We start from the raw sequence: 21,801 nt of genomic DNA on the forward strand, positions 1-21,801 counted from the left end.
AACCATGTGGCTGTATCAACCGCAAATTTCGTGAATGGTTCAAGAAATCGAAACTTTTTTTTTTTTTTTTAACGGTATTTAATAGCATGTGGAATGAGAATTACAGTGACATGGAACACGTTAATATTTACAATATTCTATATAGACTAACAGAAGTTAAACCGAAACTAATTTGCTGGTATGTCATAAGAGGTAATTTGCTAAGTATCTACAGCTATTGATTATGTCCTTTGGTAAGTAACAAACGTTTTTTTCTTGCTCCAGTGTACTTTACTTGTTCAAGACGCGTTTTGCTTTTTACTTTAAGGCATCTACGGTGGAACCTAGAATGATACAGTTTTGTTTTAATATGTGATACTTGCAGATTATAAAACAGTTATCTTTTTTTTACGTGAATAACTGATTACTTACAGTTAATCGAGTTTTTGGCGAAATCTGCGTTTTCCCTCACCTGGTCACATGCTGGACGTTGAACTAAAACTTAGCTTATGGAACATAAGCACGTTTTCATGTTCGCTCTTTTTTCTTCTGTCACCAGCTGCAGACATTTTACCGAAAACTCTGATTTAAGTCGTAACTATAGTGTTTTCACCTTACGTCCCTTCCTATATGGTTTGTTTATGTATATGTTGCCAATCTATAGAATTATATACTGAAAACTAATGTTTGTTTCTTTCTGTTCTCTTATATCTGTATGTGTGTGGCTAGCCAGTGATAGTTATAGAAAGTTGAAAGTGAATGCAGTAGTAGCCAGACAGCGATTGAAAGGTTTTTTTTACCGAAAGATTTTACATCCCTGATCGAATCTTTGTATCAAACACCTTGGCATAAAGCACCAAATATAATATTATGTGAATCATTTTCAATATCCATTAAGTCTCACTGATCACAGTCTTGCAAGTAGTTATGAAGGACCAGTCATAATAACTGCTTTCACAGTGACCACTTTAGGCGTTATAGTCCAATTGCTGATTCCATATTTGCTTACCATTGGTAAGCCTTGGTCTCAGATGGTTCAAATGGCTCTGAGCACTATGGGATTTAACATCTGAGGTCATCAGTCCCCTAGAACTTAGAACTACTTAAACCTAACTAACCTAAGGACATCACTCACATCCGTGCCCGAGGCAGGATTCGAACCTGTGACCGTAGCGGTCGCACGGTTCCAGACTGAAGCGCCTAGAACCGCTCAGTCACACCAGCCAGCTCCTTGGTTTCACTCTACCATTTAGCCTCCATTACCAAACTGACGATTCTTTGATACCTCATAATATGTTACTGTTTACTGTTTTTGTTTTGTTTTATGTATTACCATAAATTCTGGCCAAAAGCTTGTAAAATTGACACGTTCCATATCCTGTGATACTGTCACAACATGGATCACTGGAACAAGAGATAAATAAATAAATAAATAAATAACTATGTCCTATCAACTAACCCCTCTTGTAGTCAAGTTGTGCCATAATTTCCTCTTCCTTCTCTCTTTAACTCTGTACCTCTTCTTTAGTTACGCGATACTTGTATCTAATCCTCAGCATTCTTATGTATCACCACATTTTGAAAGCGTCCATTGTCTTCTTGACAGAAGTGTTCATTGTCCACGTTTCACTTACATAAAAGGCTACACTCCACACAAATACCTTTGTAAAATAGTACCCAACCATTTGAATCTCTATTCCATGTGAACAAATTTTCTTTATCAGAATGCTTTTCTTGCTATTGACAGTCTTCATTTTATATCCTCTCTACTTCTGCCTTCTCAATTACTGTTTCCTTTCAAATCATTGAAGTCTTAGAAATGCAGTTTGGTTTCTGTACAAGTTGTAGATAATATTGTGTCCCTGTGTTTTATCTGTGACATCTCCAGAGCTTCAAAGAATGATTTTCAATTAAGATTATCAAAAGCTTTCTCTAAACATGCAAATGCTATAAACACAGTTTTGCAGTTCTTCAGTCTGTCTACTTAGCTAAGTGGTAGGATCAGTATTGCCTTGCGTGTTCAGACATTTCACATGAATCTAACATTGTGCTTATGTTAGTTTGTATAACCCCTCCCCCTCTCCTCTCTACATATTCCTTTCACTTTCTAGACTTCTCTTATTTGCTTAGTTCTGGCTTGCCAAATGAATTCTTGACAGTTGCTTCTCCTTTGAGCAAAGTTTTCTTTCTTCTTTCTCATTTTCATTCTCTTATGTTTTCCAAGTGCAAAATAGCGTTGCAACTTTTCAACTCTCTGTAAATGTCATGTTTAGACATTTCTACTTCTACTTCTACTTTATTTGTTCTATTTTTATATTTTTCCCTCTTGTCAATTAAATTTAATATATCACGTTTTACCCAACAATTTCTACTGTACCTTTTTCCCGTTCACATACTCTGCTAAATTCACCACTTCTTCTCTCAAAGATATCCATTCATATTCTAGCAGATTCGTTTATCTATTTCAGTCAATTGTTGCATTACGGTATCGAAAAACTGTGAGTCTTGACTTATTCAAGTTCCATCTCCTTAATTAGCTACTGTTTACTGTCTCCTTAGTTGTAAACTGCATCTCATAACCAATAAATTATTGTCAGTTTGCGTCTGCACTGGGAACTGTCTTACAATTTAAAATCTAGTTTCGAAAATTCTGTTCCAAATATGTATTATTCTTTCAAGCAAGGTGCTGGCGATGATTACATTATGCTGTATCAGGTGGCTTCCACTTTCATCCCATTGTTACTGATATGGATAAGGTAAATGTAAGTGGTTATAAGCTCTCTGCACATGTAATGAGAGAAAATATGGAGAAAGGAGGAGTTGCCATATATGTCAAAAGTTATCATTGTGCAAAAAGTATAGAAACAAAAAAGTTTTGTGTAGAGAAACATATAGAAGCATGTGCCTGTGAGCTTAAATTAAATAAAGGCACATTTATAATTGTAACTGTATATAGGTCCCCATCAGGAAATTTTCATCTATTTCTGAAAAATTTGGACTCCTTGTTGTGCTATCTGTCAGACAGGGGGAAGCAAATTATTATTTGTGGGGACTTCAATGTAGATTCTCTGAAAGAGGGTAATAGGAAAAATGACCTTGAAGTATTACTCGGTTCTTTCAATTTGACACCCGTTATTGATTTTCCTACTCGGGTGGTAAAGGATAGCAGCTCACTGATAGATAACTTCTTTATAGACCAAGATAAGTTTAACCAGATAAATGCTCAGCCTGTTGAAAATGGTCTTTCTGATCATGGTGCACAGCTAGTCACAATATATGACATAGCTCCATTCAGCAATACTAAACAGTCCTCCAAAGTAGTACGTTCAGTCAACGATTTAACAATTGCAAATTTCAGGGAAAGCCTACAGCAGTTAGACTGGGATGAGGTGTACCGTGAACCTGATGCCAATTTAAAATATAATTTATTTCATGACATTTTTGTAAATGCATTTGAAAACTGCTTCCCCAAGAAAATAGTTAAATATACTCGTAAGAAACCTTGTAACAAACCATGGCTTACTAAGGGTATAAAAATATCTTGTAACCGGAAAAGGGAACTGTATCTGACAGCAAGAAAGAGTAGTGACCCAGAAACTATCAAAAATTATAAAAACTACTGTGTTATATTAAGAAAAGTTATTAAAAAATCCAGGAGTATGTGTATCATGTCTGAAATCAGCAACTCTGATAATAAAATTAAAACAATTTGGAATATTATTAAAAGAGAAACAGGTCAACCAAGAGCAGAGGAAGACAGTATTACCATCAAATTGAATGAAAACTTTACGAACAAAAAGTCAGAAGTTGAAAATATTTTTAATAATCATTTTCTAAATGTTGTGGATATAGTAGGATCCAGGTGTTCATTAGAAGATGCTAGGCTGTTAATGGAAGAGGCCATACCTATGCAATTTGATACAATTGAAATCTCACCCACTTCTCCCTCTGAAATTAGGAAAATAATAAACTTGCTTAAAAGCAAAAACTCATATGGAATTGATGGCATTTCCAGCAAAATACTAAAAGCTTGTGCTCAACAGATAAGTAAGATTCTCAGCCACCTGTGTAATAGCTCTCTGGAACAGGGCATTTTCCCTGATAGACTGAAATATGCTATTGTTATACCTTTGCTTAAAAAGGGGGATAGATCTGATGTCAACAATTACCGTCCAATCTCCCTTCTAACAGCTTTATCCAAAATTTTTGAGAAAGTAATGTATTCAAGAGTAGCTTCACATATCTGTAAAAATGAAGTACTAACAAAATGTCAGTTTGGTTTCCAGAAAGGTTTTTCAACAGAAAATGCCATATATGCTTTCACCAGTCAAATTTTGAATGATCTGAATAACCGAACACCACCCATTGGGATTTTTTGTGATCTCTCAAAGGCTTTTGATTGTGTAAATCATGAAATTCTGCTAGACAAGCTCAAGTATTGTGGCATGAGTGGGACAGTGCACAAATGGTTTAATTCGTACCTAACTGGAAGAGTGCAGAAAGTTGAAATAAGTAGTTCTTGTAACATGCAAAGATCAGCACATTCCTCAAACTGGGGAACTATCAAGAATGGGGTTCCACAAGGGTCAGTCTTGGGTCCTTTGTTGTTCTTATTATATATTAATGACTTGCCATTCTATATTCATGAAGAGGCAAAGTTAGTTCTCTTCGCTGATGATACAAGTATAGTAATCACACCTGAGAAACAAGAATTAACTGAGGAAATTGTCAATACTGTCTTTCAGAAAATTACTAAGTGGTTCCTTGTAAACGGACTCTCACTGAATTTTGATAAGACACAGTACATACAGTTCTGTACAGTGAATGGTATGATGCCATTAATAAATATAGACCTTAATCAGAAGCATATAGCTAAGGTAGAATATTCCAAATTTTTAGGTATGTCCACTGATGAAAGATTAAATTGGAAGAAACACATTGATGATCTGCTGAAATGTTTGAGTTCAGCTACTTATGCAATAAGGGTCATTGCAAATTTTGGTGATAAACATCTTAGTAAATTAGCTTACTACGCCTATTTTCACTCATTGCTTTCATATGGCATCGTATTTTGGGGTAATTCATCACTGAGGAATAAAGTATTTATTGCACAAAAGCGTGTAATCAGAATAATAGCTGGAGTCCACCCAAGATCATCCTGCAGACATTTATTTAAGGATCTAGGGATATTCACAGTAGCTTCTCAGTATATATACTCTCTTATGAAATTTGTTATTAACAACCAAACCCAATTCAAAAGTAATAGCAGTGTGCATAACTACAATACTATGAGAAAGGACGATCTTCACTATTCAAGATTAAATCTAACTTTGGCACAGAAAGGGGTGAATTATACTGGCACTAAAGTCTTTGGTCACTTACCAAATAGTATCAAAAGTCTGACAGATAACGAACAAGTATTTAAGAAGAAATTAAAAGAATTTCTGAATGACAACTCCTTCTACTCCATAGAGGAATTTTTAGATATAAATCAAGAAAAAAAAGAAAAAAAAACCAAAAATATTAAAAAAATAAAAAAATAAAATAAAAAAATAAAGAAAAACAAAAAAACACAAAAAATAAAGTTGTTATATTAACTTAAGTATGTTGTTAAATTAACCTAATTATGTCATGTATTGGAAAATTCGACTCGTTCCACATCATTACGAAATATCGTATTCATGATCCATGGAACTAGTATTAATCTAATCTAATCTAATCTAATCTAATCTAATCTTCTCCCAAGCCTTTGTGTTCTTACTGTTTTCTTGTACCTGCTACTGTATAACATTTTAAATTTTTGTCTCAGTTAACTATCTGAATGTGTTAGGAGATAGTGAACAATCATGCACGGTAGTTATGAAATCTGTTTATGGAGAAATGAGAAAACACAAATAATGAAATATGTGAAAGAGGACATTGTACAGAAAATGAAAAATTTGTATGTCTTCACCCAACTTCGTCTTCCCTTCATGTAAGTGCATGATATAGTTAATCAAATGCACTGGGCATTTCAGTGGGTCCCGCCCCATGCCTCAGTGGTTGTCCGTCATTGGCTATCGCTAGCATCTGCTGCTTCTAGATGGGTACTTGGATAAAAACTTTTGGTTTTGCCTTTTTTCTTTCTTTTTTTTTTTTTAAAAAAAAAAAGAAATGAGGTGATTAATAATACCCACTAATCAACTATGTATTGTGATAATTTTCCTGTACATTGTCTGATCTGTTCCTGACATTAAGAAGCTTTTATATCAGCTCATTTTACTCTTTGTCAAACTTCACATAATCGTTTTGTGAATTCTTTTACTGACTCGGTTTTGGCTCCAAGCTTGGATTTTATCATGTCAAAAGGAAACTGCTTTTTTCTGACATATACCACCTTGTATTTTAAAACACGAGTACTGCTGTGAACTTAAGAGTTTTAGAAACTATTGTGCTGGCTGTTAACATAGTGGCATAACATTTTGGAAATTGTCCTGTGAACCATTTCTGTTAGTCCATTTGCTTGTGTATGGAAAGGACTTGGTCTTAAATTGCGAAAATGAAGTAGACAATACAATTGTTTCATGAGATTCAATATAAAATTCGTACCTTGGTCTGTTAGTGTGCTAATCGTTACTCCAAAATTAAGGTTCCATTTATTTACCATGGCTTGTACTACTGTGTTAGCTTGCTGGTCTGGGATTACTACTGTTTCAATATATTGGGAAATATTATTGGTGATATGTACTTCTTCCCATCAGGAGTTCTATTTCACATCACATTCCCTACTTTTCCACCAATATTTTTCAGCAGCTCTCCTATCTGTACTTCTGTGACTGTCATGATCTTCTATCATGTTGTCATGCACTTGGCACTTGTTGCAAAACTTTGACCCTGAATGCTGCTGGGGCTATGAAGGGTGATCTGCAATTTTGTTGATTTGTAGAGCAAGCGGTCATGCATCACAAACTGAGGCTGCAGTTTGAATGCCTGACAGTCTATGTCACTTGCTTGTGCCTCCTCCCATTCAGAGACATTTTTACCTGTTGTTTACAGTACCCTCTGCTAGCATCTCCTTTCCTGTCAAGTAACTTTTCTGTTCTGGCTTGTTAAGTTGTAGAGAGACATAAGCCACAGGATGTTCTTTATCATCTAAATTTTGACTGGGAAGGAACCCCTCCAATACGAGGTTGCAAGTTCAATTTTTAGAGAGGCTCATTTGAAAGTGTCATTTAATAATGGCAGGAAAAATATTAGCTGCTAATGACTCACCATGTGCACCAGGACAGCAACAGAAAATTAGTGTCCAGGAGGTGCAGAGATTGACCTTCTATGGGATGTATGTGTTACACTTCACAAAATGGACATCATCAACATTAAGGAAATATTCAAAACTAACCATTAACTTGCATCATGAACACTGAATGAAAAATGGCATGCCACAATGATAAAAAAAAAAAAAAAAAACATCCAGAGGCTGAGAATGCGATTTTCACTGTGCAGCGGTGTGTGCACTGATATGAAACTTCCTGGCAGATTAAAACTATTTGCTGGACCGAGACTCAAACTTGGGACCTTTGCCTATCGCGAGCAAGTGCTCTACCAACTGTGCTACCCAAGCACGATTCACGACCCATCCCCACAGCTTCAATTCTGCCAGTACCTCATCTCCTTCCTTCCAAACTTCACAGGAGCTCTTCTGTGAACGTGATTTCCCTAAATCACTCCAAGCAAATGCCAGGATGGTTCCTTTGAAAGGTCACGGCCGACAGCCTGGGGGATGCTTCCAGAATGAGACTTTCACTCTACAGCAGAGTGTGCACCGATATGAAACTTTCTGGCAGAGTGTGCACCGATATGAAACCTTCTGGCAGATTAAAACTGTGTGCCAGACAGAGACTCGAACTCAGAACCTTTTGCACACAGTTTTAATCTGCCAGGAAATTTCATCCACAGGCTGAGTTTGTCCAGTTGTTCCAGGTGGTATGAACTGCAATGCCAGATACTTTTCGGGAGGCATAGTTTGCTCTAAAGGAGTATGATTTTTTTATGCAGACCTGGAATCAAGCAAAGGAAGTTATTTTGATCAGCTATTGGCCAAAAGCAGTGCTCATACCATAGTTGGAGTTCTATTACACCCATTTTACCACTTTTGATTGTTGTGATGTAAATATTCCCTACTGCCCTAGCAAGATCATGCACACAAGAAAGAATCATAGAGTGCAGAGCATCTCTGACCTATCACAGCACAATAAATAACTTTCAGCTGATTTACCATCCAGATTCAAAGTCAGCATAATAGTATATGAATGTGTTGAGGCATCGATGTTAGTTGATATTGATACAACTCTTTTGGTACCTCTAATTTCAAGGGTTCCTTTCATATTCATTTCCTTGTCAAAGCCTGATTGGTCAGAGTTCAAAATTTCTGAATGATGGGATGTGTTTGTTTATCTCATCTGCAAATTTTTGGGCCAGTTGCGCAGTTTTGTGTGCATTGTCAAGTTCACATTTTATTTGAAATTTAAGTATCTTATGTTTTCCAGTTCTGTAGCACTGTTTGAAGTTACGTAACCATCCATTGATTTCCTTGAAACCACTGTAATCTACGTGATGCCCAGTTTGATGTGCATAACATAATAGGCCACTATCTGTGCACATCCTGTAAACTGTGATGAGCAGCCTTGAAATGTGGAAACACCAGTTTTTGTAACAAGTGTGCCTTGTCCTCCCGTGAAAATCCATAGTGTTTCTTTGGTGCTAAATGGTCCTATTGATGCAGATTTATTTGAAATCTATTCATAACTGTTGTTTTGCTATAGGGCAGATGATCTTCTGTGTACATTATTATGTTTAGTAGGCCGTTCCTCGGACAATGATTGTCCTTTACTATGTTTCACTAGAGAGGGGATTTATGGTTCCCTTCCTGACAAGGATGATGAACTACATGGCTGGACACCTGTTTCAATATCACTCACTTGTTAAGCAATTATCATCTTCATTGTACTTCTCATGTATATTGTCCACCCTGTGAAGCATGTATGACAGCAAAGATTGCACTGACTCAACTTGCAGAAACAGTAATATTTCATCTGCCACTTCTTCCTCACTCTGCAAGATTCCTTGAGGTCCTTTCTGATGAAATGTCAACTTCAGCAACTGTTGTTGTAGATATAACGCAATGTTTGCTTTGTTTACCATTACCATTGCTCTGCTTTGTATGAACACCACTAGCACTGTTGCGAGTTACTTGTCACATAAGCAGGTCAATTGTGCTCCATAACCTCATGCTGTGCTCATCCCCTGTTGCCATAAGAACCAGTATTGTGGTTGCATGGTATACAATATGTAGAGTGTAAGATTCTGTACATATCATTGGTTTTTTGTGAGCTCGCATTTGAGAGGTTCCTTGTGATAGACACTTAGGTGCTCTATTACTGGAATCACAAGAAATGATGATTTTTTTTTTAATCTGGAAATGTAAGTACTGGATCTGAGGCTCTGAGGTCAGTGCTTTTTTGCAATGTTTCAAATACTGTTTGGTGGTCTGTTGTCCATTAGAATTTTACATCTTTTCACAACATCTGGTTCAGTGGTTTAGCTATTTTTGAAACATCTTTAATGAATTTTCTATAATAATTGCATAGACATAGGAATGGCTGAAGCTATTTGGTTATTTGTGGTGTTGTGAAGTCATGGACTGCTGACATTAATTGGGGATCAGTATTTTTACATCTTCTGCACTAATAGCCAAGGTATTCAACTTTTGTTTGCAGAAAATGGCATTCATCCGAGTGTTAGACATGCTGTCCATAGTCTGTTAAACACGTCTTCCAAATATTTGATGTGCTCTTTCATATCTCTCAAAATACAATGATTTTGTGTAATAATGTCATACAATTTTTAAGTTTCAATACGGAAAGTACACCATCCAACAGTCTTTGAAATGAAGCCAGTGCATTTTAAGACCAAATGGCATTCTGTGACATAGGTGTCATGAAGGTAGTTTTTGCCCTATTTTCTGGAACTACTTGTAGGTGGTGATACCTGCTTCTTAGATCCATTGATGAAAAGTATCTGCATTGACCCAGGCTATCCAGTGTCTATGTGATAATGGGGACAGGATATGTGTAAGTGATGGTTTTAGCATTAGAATATCTGTAATCATAACAGAATATGCACGTCTTAGCAACATCCGTTGATTTTTTCATAACAATAACAACATTTGCACTCCATTACTTCTGCCGGTTGCTGGTCAGTAGCTGCAGATGCTTGGGTACACAGTATTGCTTCAAGATTGAGAGAAGGAATGGGTACACTTAACACAATTGTAGCTTCTACAGACCCTGAGTGCAACTGCTGTACTGCAGCTGTTGAGATTTCAGCTTGCGTATGCAGATCTTTTTTTCCTGCTTATATGCTCGTACTTGCTCTTTTAAGGCAGTGATAGTTTCACCCGTAGTAGCAGCATGTGTTCCACCATTTTGTGTATTGTACTACTGCCATTGCAAAAGAAAGATATGGGGAAACTACACTTATATTACACACAATAATACAACAAATTAATTTTTACGCCTGATCATAGCCCAACATTACTTGGAAAAGTTTTTACAAATGTTGCACAAAGCTGGTGCTGACCTAGTGTGTAGCAAGTCATAGTCTGATAAATCACAATTTGCACTCAATGGCATTAAATACATTTTCCTGGTATTTCCTCCAAACAATGACAAGTCTGTAGGTTTACAAGGTTTAACAAACAACACTTTTAGAGTGGAATCAATGTCCCTATGACTCAATATGACCACAAACAATAATAAAATCAGAAAAGCCAACAAAAAATGCTCAGTCACAGTGCTGCATTGTGTCAGGCTGCAGGTCCAGATGGTGATCACAGTGATGCTGCAGACATGGTTCTACTGCAGTGGCAGCAACCATCATAGAACTTGTGACTCCAGTTTGTAGTGGCGTGGGTTGAGACCCCAATTATTGTTTGGATGATGGATTGTGGATTGGGGTGGAGTAGGCTGGTGATCACACTGGGCACTAATGATATAACATTAGCAGAACAAGAATTTATTACATTGAAGTTCACAGTTATGTATTCTTCTTTGTGGCAGCACCTAGGCCAGTTCAGTGCATGGTCTTGGAATGTGCTGTCATTGTCTCAGCAATCTTTGTAGCATATTACCCCAGTGGCATCTGTTCACATAACCGTGGCGTTGGGCAGGCGACAGGTCATGCTGGCAGCTGGCGTAGTCGACACACCAGGCATTACTACCAGGACAGTGACTGCACATTATCAGAGAACTCTCATGGACATCAAAGGGGAGTGCTCAGGTAATCTCTTAGCGTCTCTGCACGGTGTGGATATGAACATCACACGGTCCCTCCACTGAGAAAGGCAGGTATCTCAATGACTGTATTCAGATACTAGTTGGGGACAGCCATGGTTAGCATGCATTCCAGATACTTTGAAAATTTGACAGTGCATCAGACACCATCAGTTGGGCCCAGCAAGCCAGAGGTAGAAGTGTCCAAGTCTTCTATGTCAACAGTTCACAGCACCCAAGTGCAGCAGACTGGACAGGTAGCAGTTTCAAAGGTGAAATTCATCTTGGCAGATGGTGGCAGCATGCGACAGGTTCAGCATCACAGCTGGTGTACTACAAAGTAACACATGTGAAGGCTCAGAAGCTCAAGTATGTACTAGCGTTTATCTGACGCAATGAAGCTATACCCGGCTGGCAATGCGTGAATGTGGTCTACTTTTCCGAGCCTGTGGGTGGTCTCTACCACCCCTCTATTTTACAAGAATGACTTTCAGGGCTTCAGCTTGTTGCCTTTCTGTCATATCAGCAGGCTGATAGGTGTCCTTGTGGAACTTTTACTCTCTCTTGCAAAGTCAAGATGTGCTCTCAGAATGATGTTATGTCTTCTCATACTGAGCTGACGTTGCTGAGTTTACATTTCAGACCTCTTGCTTGTTTGAAATGGGGCAATATCTTCCAGGTTTTCTCTGATTCTGGCAATATTGGCTTTTTGCTTGATTGTTATTCTGATTGTGACATGGTGTGTTGACCTGACATGCCTTGGCTTGGTGCTGGCTGGAAGGACTTCGAGAAAATTCTACTTTTGCCCATAATACATTTATGCTGTGTGACAACTTATTTATCCCAAGTTCATCATAACTGCCACCTGTCATTACTCCTTCTCTTGAATTATCATTTTCTCCATGACCATAAAAATTTGTAAGAAGCTCTGCATCTAACTCAAATTCTTTATTAGACACCTCATTAGAGTTACTATTATCTTTTCAATTATCATTCGTTACTTTCCAAAATTCTTTGTCAAAATACATTCTGTTCACCTAGTATGCCTCCCTGTTACCGTGTCTATAAAATCTCTGGTTTACTCTCTCTTTAAACCTCTCTTCAAACTCATTAACTTGATTTTTATTTGCATGCCTCACCCCAAACTAAAAAGCTCCCAGTGGAACTACCATCAGATTCCCTGCCCATTTTGTCTGCTGGTTGGTCTCCTATTATCTTGCAACCTATTGTTTATCTCTCAAGTTCTACCTCCATTTTCAAATTCTCTGTTTCCATTACTATTCCTTTCATCCAATTAAAATACCTTCTAATAATATGGGTGTTCAATAAGTAATGCAACACATTTTTTCTGAATGCCAGTTCGTTTTATTCAAGATTCCAACACATCATTTTATTCCACACTCTTTTGGCTACAAAACCCTATTTTTCACCTGAATCTCTGTTCAATGTGGTGGCCTCATGCCACATTACTGGAATGGTCTGTATGCCTGCGTGGTACCACTCAACTGGTCAGTGTCAGAGCCAACATGTTCCTGCATAATAATCTCCCTATCATCCATTTACTGCTTCCCATGGAGTACATCCTTCATTGGGCCAAACAGATGGAAATCGGAAGGTGCAACATCTGGGCTGTAGGGCAGATGAGGAAGAATAGCCCAACAAAGTGATGATGTTGTAACACACAAGCAACTCTGCACAGGTGGTCCTTTGTTGCTCTTTATGGTCTTTTGCCAGGCAGAGAAGGACCCAGTTTGTTCAAAAAGCTGTGTGGCAGCCAGCCAGCACACAGGAGATCGGACAGGTTTGTGTGACCATGTTGTGAAGATGACAGGCCTTGGCCAATAACTCACCATGCTTTTATTCACTTCCAGGTCTCCATAACATTCTGCTACTGCCTATGAATATCTGTGATGCTCTGGTTTTCATCCAAAAGTAACTCAATGAGAGCTCTTCACCTGGAATGTATCTATGTTATAAATGCCACTTTGATGGCTATGTATAGTGCCACCACCTATTGGAATTTCATGCAACTATGGGGGCTGAAGCTGGAATATTCCACAACAAATCCCAAATATTTCCAACCAAAATTGGCTGAGAAAAGAATATGTTTCATTACTTGTTGAACATCTCTTGTATTTCCATTCCCTTGGTACTCATTCCTACAGCTGACAGCATCCTGTCTCCCATAATTTGGCTCTATTATGATTTTGGCTGAAGCTGGAATATTCCACAACAAATTCCAAATATTTCCAACCAAAATTGGCTGAGAAAAGAATATGTTTCATTACTTGTTGAACATCTCTTGTATTTCCATTCCCTTGGTACTCATTCCTACAGCTGACAGCATCTTGTCTCCCATAATTTGGCTCTATTATGATTTTGGTTACATCCACCCCACTGATATCCAAACTGGTTAAATCTGTATCCACACACTGGCTTCATCTGCCAGAGACTGTGGTCATGTGTGTGTGAGTTGCGTTTGCATATGTGTGTGTGTGTGTGTGTGTGTGTGTGTGTGTGTGTGTGTGTGTGAGAGACAGTCTTTTTGTTGTGCGTATCTGCAACTCAGCATCTGCGCTATTAGTTCATATAGCTGCTTATATGTATGAAAAGTGAAAGTTGTAAAGATAAAAGATCTTGGCTCCCCTGAACATTACTGTCAGATAACAAAGCAAAAGACAGACTTGGTAAAACCCAGAAAATTGCAAGCCTATAAAAGGATATTCTCAGAATATAAAATACATACTTCTTCTGGGGCATTGGCAAATTGCACCTGGGATGAAGTATGTGGGCAAAACAATATGGATGGTATGTTCCCTAAGTTCTGCATTAAATCAGTTTTTGAGAAGATATTTCCAAAAGTAGCCACTTCAACACAACAGCTAAAGAAATTACATGGGTAACTATGGATAAAATTTCTCTATTGTTTACAAAAGCATTAGACTAATCCACAGTCCCTAGACTACTATCACAGGTACAGAAAGATATACAGGTATGTACTGCTTGCTGTAAAAAACATTTAATAAAATATAATATATAATCTACACTAATATATAAAGAGGAAACATTGTTTTCAAAAATCTGAAGTTCTTTACTTCAAATTTTTATGCACTATTCTAAAAACATTCTGATGAACAAGGGCTGTATATTTTTTAAGCAACAATCGACAGCTTCTCTGTTAAAACTGATTGTGAGAAAGATAATGCTGTGATGTGCTATGCTGTGTTGAGAAAATGTGTGGTCTCATTTTCTTTCACAGTGTCAACTACTATACATTTAATCCGTTAGACAAATTGTTTATCCCACATATATTGTTTCTCTGTATGCATAGATTTAAACAAAAATTTATCCACTACAGTGTGTTATTTTGTTTTCTTACGTGGAGTCAGTCTTAAGAGAAAACGTGTTGCATTGATGGTTTACTGGCCTACAATTAGAACACTACTACGCAGTCTGACTTGTCTGAAACTTTGTAGTTCTACCCATTTGCAGATTTAAACTATGTGAACTGTCCTCACAGATCCAGTGGCTGGAGAGTTCTCTCTCATACCCTGTATACCAGTGATCCCAACCAATTTACCCACTCAATTTCAGCAAAATTAGGTCTCATTGTAACAATAAAGCAAGCTTTAGGTCATTCATTCAAACACATGGGAATTGATTTACAGTCAGAGAGAAGAGCAGAGGGAGATAATGAACAAAAGAGCAGCACCTCTGCATGTAATGGAGATAGTAGAAAGCATCTAAGAAGGATCAGAAATTGCGAATGTTGGACATGGGAGATCTAAGATTGGGACAAATTTGGTAGTAAGAGAAGGACACAGTTTGTCTTTGAGTCTTTCTTCTATTTATAGTGATGATATGGTGGGCAATGGATAAGTAAATTAAGTTTTTGTACCTATGACATTAACAAAAGGAATTATTCTATGTCATTACTCTTTGCTGATGATTAAGTTGTGACAGCCGATAGTGAGAGCATACTCCAAAGAGATGCTCATATTTTATCCACAACAGTTAAATTATATCCTCCATATCCGCATCAAGTGATGCCTATTGGCTGAGGTTGACACAGCAGTCAGTAGCTACTGTTGGGCCTCCTGAGGTCTGTTTTAATGGAGTTTAGTTTTTTCAGTTAAATTATATAATCAATTAGTACCTTCAAGGGAAACAAAATTTATGGCTTTCAGGTGCCATGAGATAATTCCAAGCAAAATAATAATAAATTATCAGAAAACAGAAAGAGTAAACTAGTTTGACTTCTTAGGAAATAGTATCTCATTCACGACTAGAATAGACATACAAAAGAAAGAAAAAAATTAATTAAATTAATGACACAACCTACAGAAATTAGAAAAAAAGTAAAGAAAAAAATCTATTAAGTTCTACAAGATGATTTCAGTACCAACCAAGGGGGAGGGGGGGGGGGGTACCTAGGTAGAATAGCTGGGTACACACTATCCAATGTCCGATGGGAAGATGAGAAGATGAATGTTGACATCTGATAAGCACTGGGAGTGAGAAGCTTAAATGAGCAGATTAAGCATTACAGGAAAAACTGGAACGGTCATGTCACAGGTGTGGAAGATGATGGAATACCAAAATTAATGATGTATTTAACTGGGCAAAAGGTCTTTACAAAAATTGAGGAAGGGGTGGGAAGTCCAATAATTTCAACCAAAGGGCATAACAGATGAATGACTAAGACATGCAGAGAGAAGAAGAAGAAAAAGAAGAAATGTTTTTACCATGGTCAATTGCATTTGGTCTTTCACTAACTCTTACCACACAGTAACCCAAAAACTAAACTAGGACATATGCTGTATAATTTTTTAAACAACAATTGTGCTTGGTGCAGAATATGGAGATCCTCTCTTGTGGTATGAGACATAATCATCCAGAACCTTGGGAATGCTTATGCCTGTCTTCACATTTCCATGCAGTCCAACACTGGGCCACTGTCACATCTGAATTCCCCACAAATCTGGATATGGCATGACTAGATCAGCTGGTCAATTGGAAACCTACAGTGATGCCCCTTTCAGACTCTGTCAGGTGCTGATAATTCTGTCTCATATGTGTAACTGGAACCTTCACATTCTGCACAGTGATCATTCAGCATCTGATGCTGTTCATGCCTCTTTGATACTCTATGAGGCCTGGTAATAACACTAGACATGAACAACACTAATGCACTATGGTGGCCATTCTACGTACCACAGAGAATTGCAACTATAATCATTGTTCTTGCTGATTATGCCAATTTGTATGAAGTACATTGACATCCAGTCACATCTTCTGTGCACTTTACTTTCATTTGTCAGGTAGTGTATATTTGCAGTATGCAATTTACACAATGAATGGGTATGATGCTACATTGACATCCAGTCATATCTTCTGTAGACTTTACTTTCATTTGTCAGGCAGTGTATATTTGCATCATTCACTTTGCACAATGAATAGAAATTATAAAATTTTAAATTATAAAATTTTTGTTTTCAGCTGCTGTGGAGCAGGTGGATAGTGCAGATTTTGAAACCGCTTCTTCTTTGACTGGTGAGTATGTGTATAACTATTCAGTAAAGTGAATACTTTCCTTGTCTCATAGATGCGAGCTCAAAGCCTGAAGTTTCAGTTTATCTGGCAGGAAATCCTCTTCACAGGTGTGGTGAAGCTCCAACTGAATACCTGAAACTTGATCTAAGTGACAAAAAATTTCCATTTTTATAACATTTTGCCTATGCGCTGGTAAATAAGCAAACATGTGGTTCTGAGCCTAATGCAAACCTTTCATTTTGTTCATTCATTTTCACATTTGAACTCACTGCGCCAAATTAAACCAATTTCAGAGCATCTCACTTCTTTCTGTAACTCTCCCCCTTTCCTAAACCTTATCAGTCCTTTTTGTTCATCCCTCTTCCTTTCCCTTCAACAATGCTGACAGAAGGAGGGCTCCGAGAGCTTGTACATTTTCTTAATTTTTATATGTTTTTTCTCCTGCTGCAACTTAGTGAGTAGATTCTTTTATCTAATCAGTTATAAAATATACGCTAGGAATCACTTATGACCTCTTTATATTTTGTGCTGTAATAGACGTTAACTTTTCTTATAAAGTCATACAAAACTGATACATAACAGTTACCCTTCAGATAATTTGAAAAATGGTTTAGTTTTGTTCATTTGCTGTTAAAGTGTCTAATTTGCAGCAGTGTGTTTTAAGTAAATTGATATGAAATTGATTGCCATCTATTACACAGGCAAAGATCATATTAATTATTCTATGATCCAGTGTAGTGTCTGATCACTTAAGTAAATTATTGCACATGATGGGTTGGAGTTAATATTGTGTCTCCCATTGCCATTATGGGAAACGGGAATACGGATAATTGTATACGCAACAAATTGTTCCCATAAATGTCTATACATACATATATTTCAGCACAAAGAAAGATACATGTGTACACTGTACGAGGTACAAAGGCTGACTGGAACATTAACATGGCGGCTCGTCAGAGCAGTTAGATTTCAAAGATCGTGATTTATGTGGTATCGATGTGACCTATCGATGCCACACAGCCCCCCCCCCCCCCCCCCCCCCCCCCCCGTCCCCCCCTCCACCCTGCAGTATGGAGTACGGCCTATGAGGCCTGAGGGGAGGTCGTGTGAGTCTTGGCGTCGGAGTGAGTAGTGTGAGGCGGAAGGCGCATGACTGGAAGATCCATCTCAGTCAGGGCGACGTGCGAAGGCGCAGTGATGGGCTGCAGGTCCACATCATAATCAGACAGCCAGCAGGGGCAGACAATGCGTCGGCCAGCCTGGGAGTAGAGGTGTGGGGAGGGGTGCAACATGTGGTGTGCCTGCCCCTAATACAGATTGAGCCGTCTGAGGAGATGGACTTATGAACTCTTGATGGATCGCACTCTCTGGGGAGGGACAGGCTATGCACTATCTTGACATTTAGTTCCTCATTGAGTGTCGAGTCTACAGTGTCTGTAAAGAGCATGAGCACATGGTCATCAAAAGTGACAATCAACATGTTGGTACTTTGCAGTGCAAGTTGAAAGTCGGGGAGCAAGTCTCTCCAGTAGATGAAACATCATCAAAACCTGTGCATGGGGTTGATGATGACATGCTTGGGAAACCTGCAAACTGTGGTGATGAATCATCAGAAGGAGAAGACCCTACCATGGGCTGAGCTAACTCATTATCAGGCTTGGCAAAGGAAAATTCATCCAGATGGTCTGACTGGGACGCCAGAGGGGTGTCAGAGTCCACGAAAGCAGGCTTGAGCCTGTCTAGCAAAACAGTCTGCAGGCAGTCTTTAACCAAAATGTCAAACGTCGTCTCACCCCTCCAGAGTACTTCAAAGTGGCTGAGGTATCAGGGTTGCAGGGATTGTCTAATGGAATCATCCCTGAGCATAACGTGGGAGCATGTGTTGAGTGCGGTTGGCACGTAAGTGTCCGGCGGGGAATGACTGACAGGCGAGTGTAGCCGTGTGAGTCTAAAGTGGGTGCACATTCAACTAATAAAGTCTGGGGAGGTGGGGAAGTCCTCAGGTGCTTGAGGCAGGATAAGTTCCCAAGGTAGAACCAGGTTCTCACCAAAGATGAATTCAGAGATGGTTCCCTGTAAGGCAGGTTTAATGGTCGAACGGAGACCGAGTAACACCCAAGCAAGCGCCTCAGACCAGAGGCAGGCATAGCACCTGAGTGCAGTTTTAAGGGTGCAGTGCCATTGTTCCACTAAGCCACTGCTTTGTGGGTGGTAGGATGTTGTATGAATTTTTTTAATATCACAAAGGTTGCATAGAATCATGAAAAGTGCAGACTCGAACTGTCGACCCTGGTTGGTGGTCATGGTGGACGGGCAACCGAACCTAGTGATCCATGGTGAGACAAATCCCTTGGGCACGGTTTCTGCTGTGATGTTGGGTAAAGGAACAGCTTCCACCCAATGAGACATGCAGTCGATTGTGGAGAGGATATATCCGTGGCCCTCTATTGGTGGCAGAGGGCTGATAAGGTTGATATGTACATGACGAAAATGTCCTTGCTGAGTGTCAAACTTGCCAAGGGGAAGAGAGGTGTGGTATCCAATTTTGTTACATTGGCAGGAAATGCAGCTGCGTACCCAGGTTTGACAGTTCTGCTTAACATTTTTCCAAACAAAACGCTCAGTGACGAAGCGTGTGGTGGCATGGACGCCAGGGTGGGTGAGGTTGTGCAAGGCGTCGAAGGCTTGTGCTTGTCGGCACAATGTGGGAGGGAGCAACAGCCGCAGAGTGCCGGTAGAATAGTCGCACCACACTTCGTCTGAAATGCTGGGGAACTTGGCTTTGGTAAACACAAGCGATGTCTGAGGATCCATGAGGAGACTTGAGATTCCTCGTCAGAGGCCTGGAGAGCAGTGAGGTTGGATAAATTGACGATGTGTGAGACAGTATTGATCCATGAAAAGAAATTAGTGGGGATGTTTCCTGTGCCTTTGATGTAGCATACATCCGTAGTAAATTGAGAGACCATGTTGAAGTGGCAGAAACGCCATGGGGGTGGGTCCTCGGGAGGGTTGCAGAAGGCATCCACCAGTGGTTTGTGGTCAGTAAGGATGAAGAAAGAACGGCCCTCAATGTCATGGCGAAAGTGTTCGATAGCTTCATAGACCGCCAGAAGTTCTCCATCAAAAGCGGGATATTTCTTCTGTGCTGTAGACAGTTTTTTAGTGAAGAAATGAAGGGGTGAAACAGTGTCGCCTTTGCGTTGCTGTAAAACTGCCCCGACCGCGATGTCTCTGGCGTCCGTAGTGATGAACAACTCGGCAGACAGATCAGGGTGGGTGGGTATGACGGCATGAGCTAATGCTGTCTTTAGAGCCCTGAAGGCCTCTAGCATAGGTTCAGTCCAATGGACTGGCTTAAGGCCCAAAGTCTGTTTGCCGGACAGCGAGTCCGTCAGAGGGGCCTGCACGGTGGCAGCAGAAGGTAGATGTTGGTGGTAATAATTTATAGTATCCAGGAAACATCAGAGTTCTTTATACATAGCCAGGGCTGGCAATGACGTGATAGCCTACACGCGGGAACTGGTAGGCTGTATACCGTCTGCGGAGACGGTGTAACCCAAAAATGTCACAGACTGGCGCAATTGGAATTTATCTTTGTTGACCTCGACACCATTGGAGTTCAAGGATCTGGGATAAATGATCTTTGTGGTCCTCAGTTGACTTTCTGTAAATGAGGATGACATCCAGGTATGCAAAGCAGAACTCGAACTGTCGTAAGATTGAGTCAAGGAAACGTAGCCACATTTGTGCCGATTCCTTTAAGCCGAATGGCATGAAGTTGTATTGGAACAAATCGAGCGACGTGATGATAGCAGTCTTTGGAATTTCTTCTGGCGCTATGGGAATCTGGTGATAGGCACATTTACAGTCAATCACACTTAAGATTGTGGTGCCCAATAACATATGGGTGAAATCATTTATGTTTGGCACTGGGTAATTGTCTATGACAATACGAGTGTTTAAGCATCTGTAATCACCACACATTCAAAAAGAACTGTCATGTTTGGTGACAAGGTGAATTGGTGAAGACCAATTGCTGTATGATGGCTTTAGTTGCCTGCCTCCAGAAGTTCGTTAATTTGCTGCCGGGCTGCGCACAACTTAATGGGGTTGAGGCATCTATCCTTGGGCCTAATAGGGGGGCCAGCAGTGGTAATTATGTTGTGTGTTGTTCCGGGACGTATAGTCTGTGTGCGATTCTTGAGTGCTCAGAAAGAGGAGAGAGCAAACGAGTACTGTCCGGTGGTGTAGATTGCATGGAGGCGGAATGAGCCCTGCCTCTGCCCACAGACGGCCCGGTAAACAGGTGGCATAGTGCCAACCAGTGGTGAGAGGTGTGCAGGTTGTCTTTGTTGCAGTAGTGCATACAGCTGATGTGCGATGTGAAGGCGAGAGCCAATAGACTCGAAGGAGTGTGGTAGCAGGTGTATCTGCAGGTCGGTAGGTAACTTGGCACACCATACCATTCACAGGGTAATGTCCAGCATTGTGCGTTCACTCACAAGTAGCCTAAGGCGGCGCTAGAGTTGTGATGGAGTGTGGTCCCCCCCAGGTGTTCCTTGTACAGGATCCTGATTATTAATTTCTGTGGCGAACAGGCAAGTCGGTCCAATATTGTCTTCTTGGTGAACTCGTATTTTGGCAGTGGTGGTGGTGAAAGGAGGATGTCACAAATTATATTTGAGTGATCATGGAGGTGTGTGATGAGACGCAGAAATTTGAGTTGTCGTCGGTCACCTGGTGTAACTCAGAAAGGGGCACCACAAGCGCAAAACATGTAACGGGGTTGTCCTCGTATAAAGGAGGGAGCTTCAGGTCATACAGCCGAGGGGGGGGGGGGGGGGGGGGGGGGGAGGGGGGGGGAGCGTAGCTTCGGCATATCTTGGAAGGCCTGCTGTCTCGTGGTAGGATAGGCTGTCCTGTAACCTGGCACTACTGGCGTGGGCATGTTACTAGC

At 39.7% G+C, this 21,801-nt stretch overlaps 1 protein-coding gene across 1 annotated transcript in view; it reads left to right on the top strand.

Annotated features, from left to right (window-relative positions):
* LOC124799169 (synaptic vesicle glycoprotein 2B-like) overlaps window positions 1-21,801 on the top strand; it is a 340,146-nt gene that overhangs the window by 122,100 nt on the left and 196,245 nt on the right. The window contains exon 2 of the mRNA XM_047262707.1: window positions 16,788-16,841. Within this exon, the coding sequence (XP_047118663.1) occupies window positions 16,788-16,841 (54 nt within the window). The remainder of the gene's footprint in view (window positions 1-16,787; window positions 16,842-21,801) is intronic.

Source organism: Schistocerca piceifrons, chromosome 5 (genome assembly GCF_021461385.2).
Source record: "Schistocerca piceifrons isolate TAMUIC-IGC-003096 chromosome 5, iqSchPice1.1, whole genome shotgun sequence".
Lineage (NCBI taxonomy): Eukaryota > Metazoa > Arthropoda > Insecta > Orthoptera > Acrididae > Schistocerca > Schistocerca piceifrons.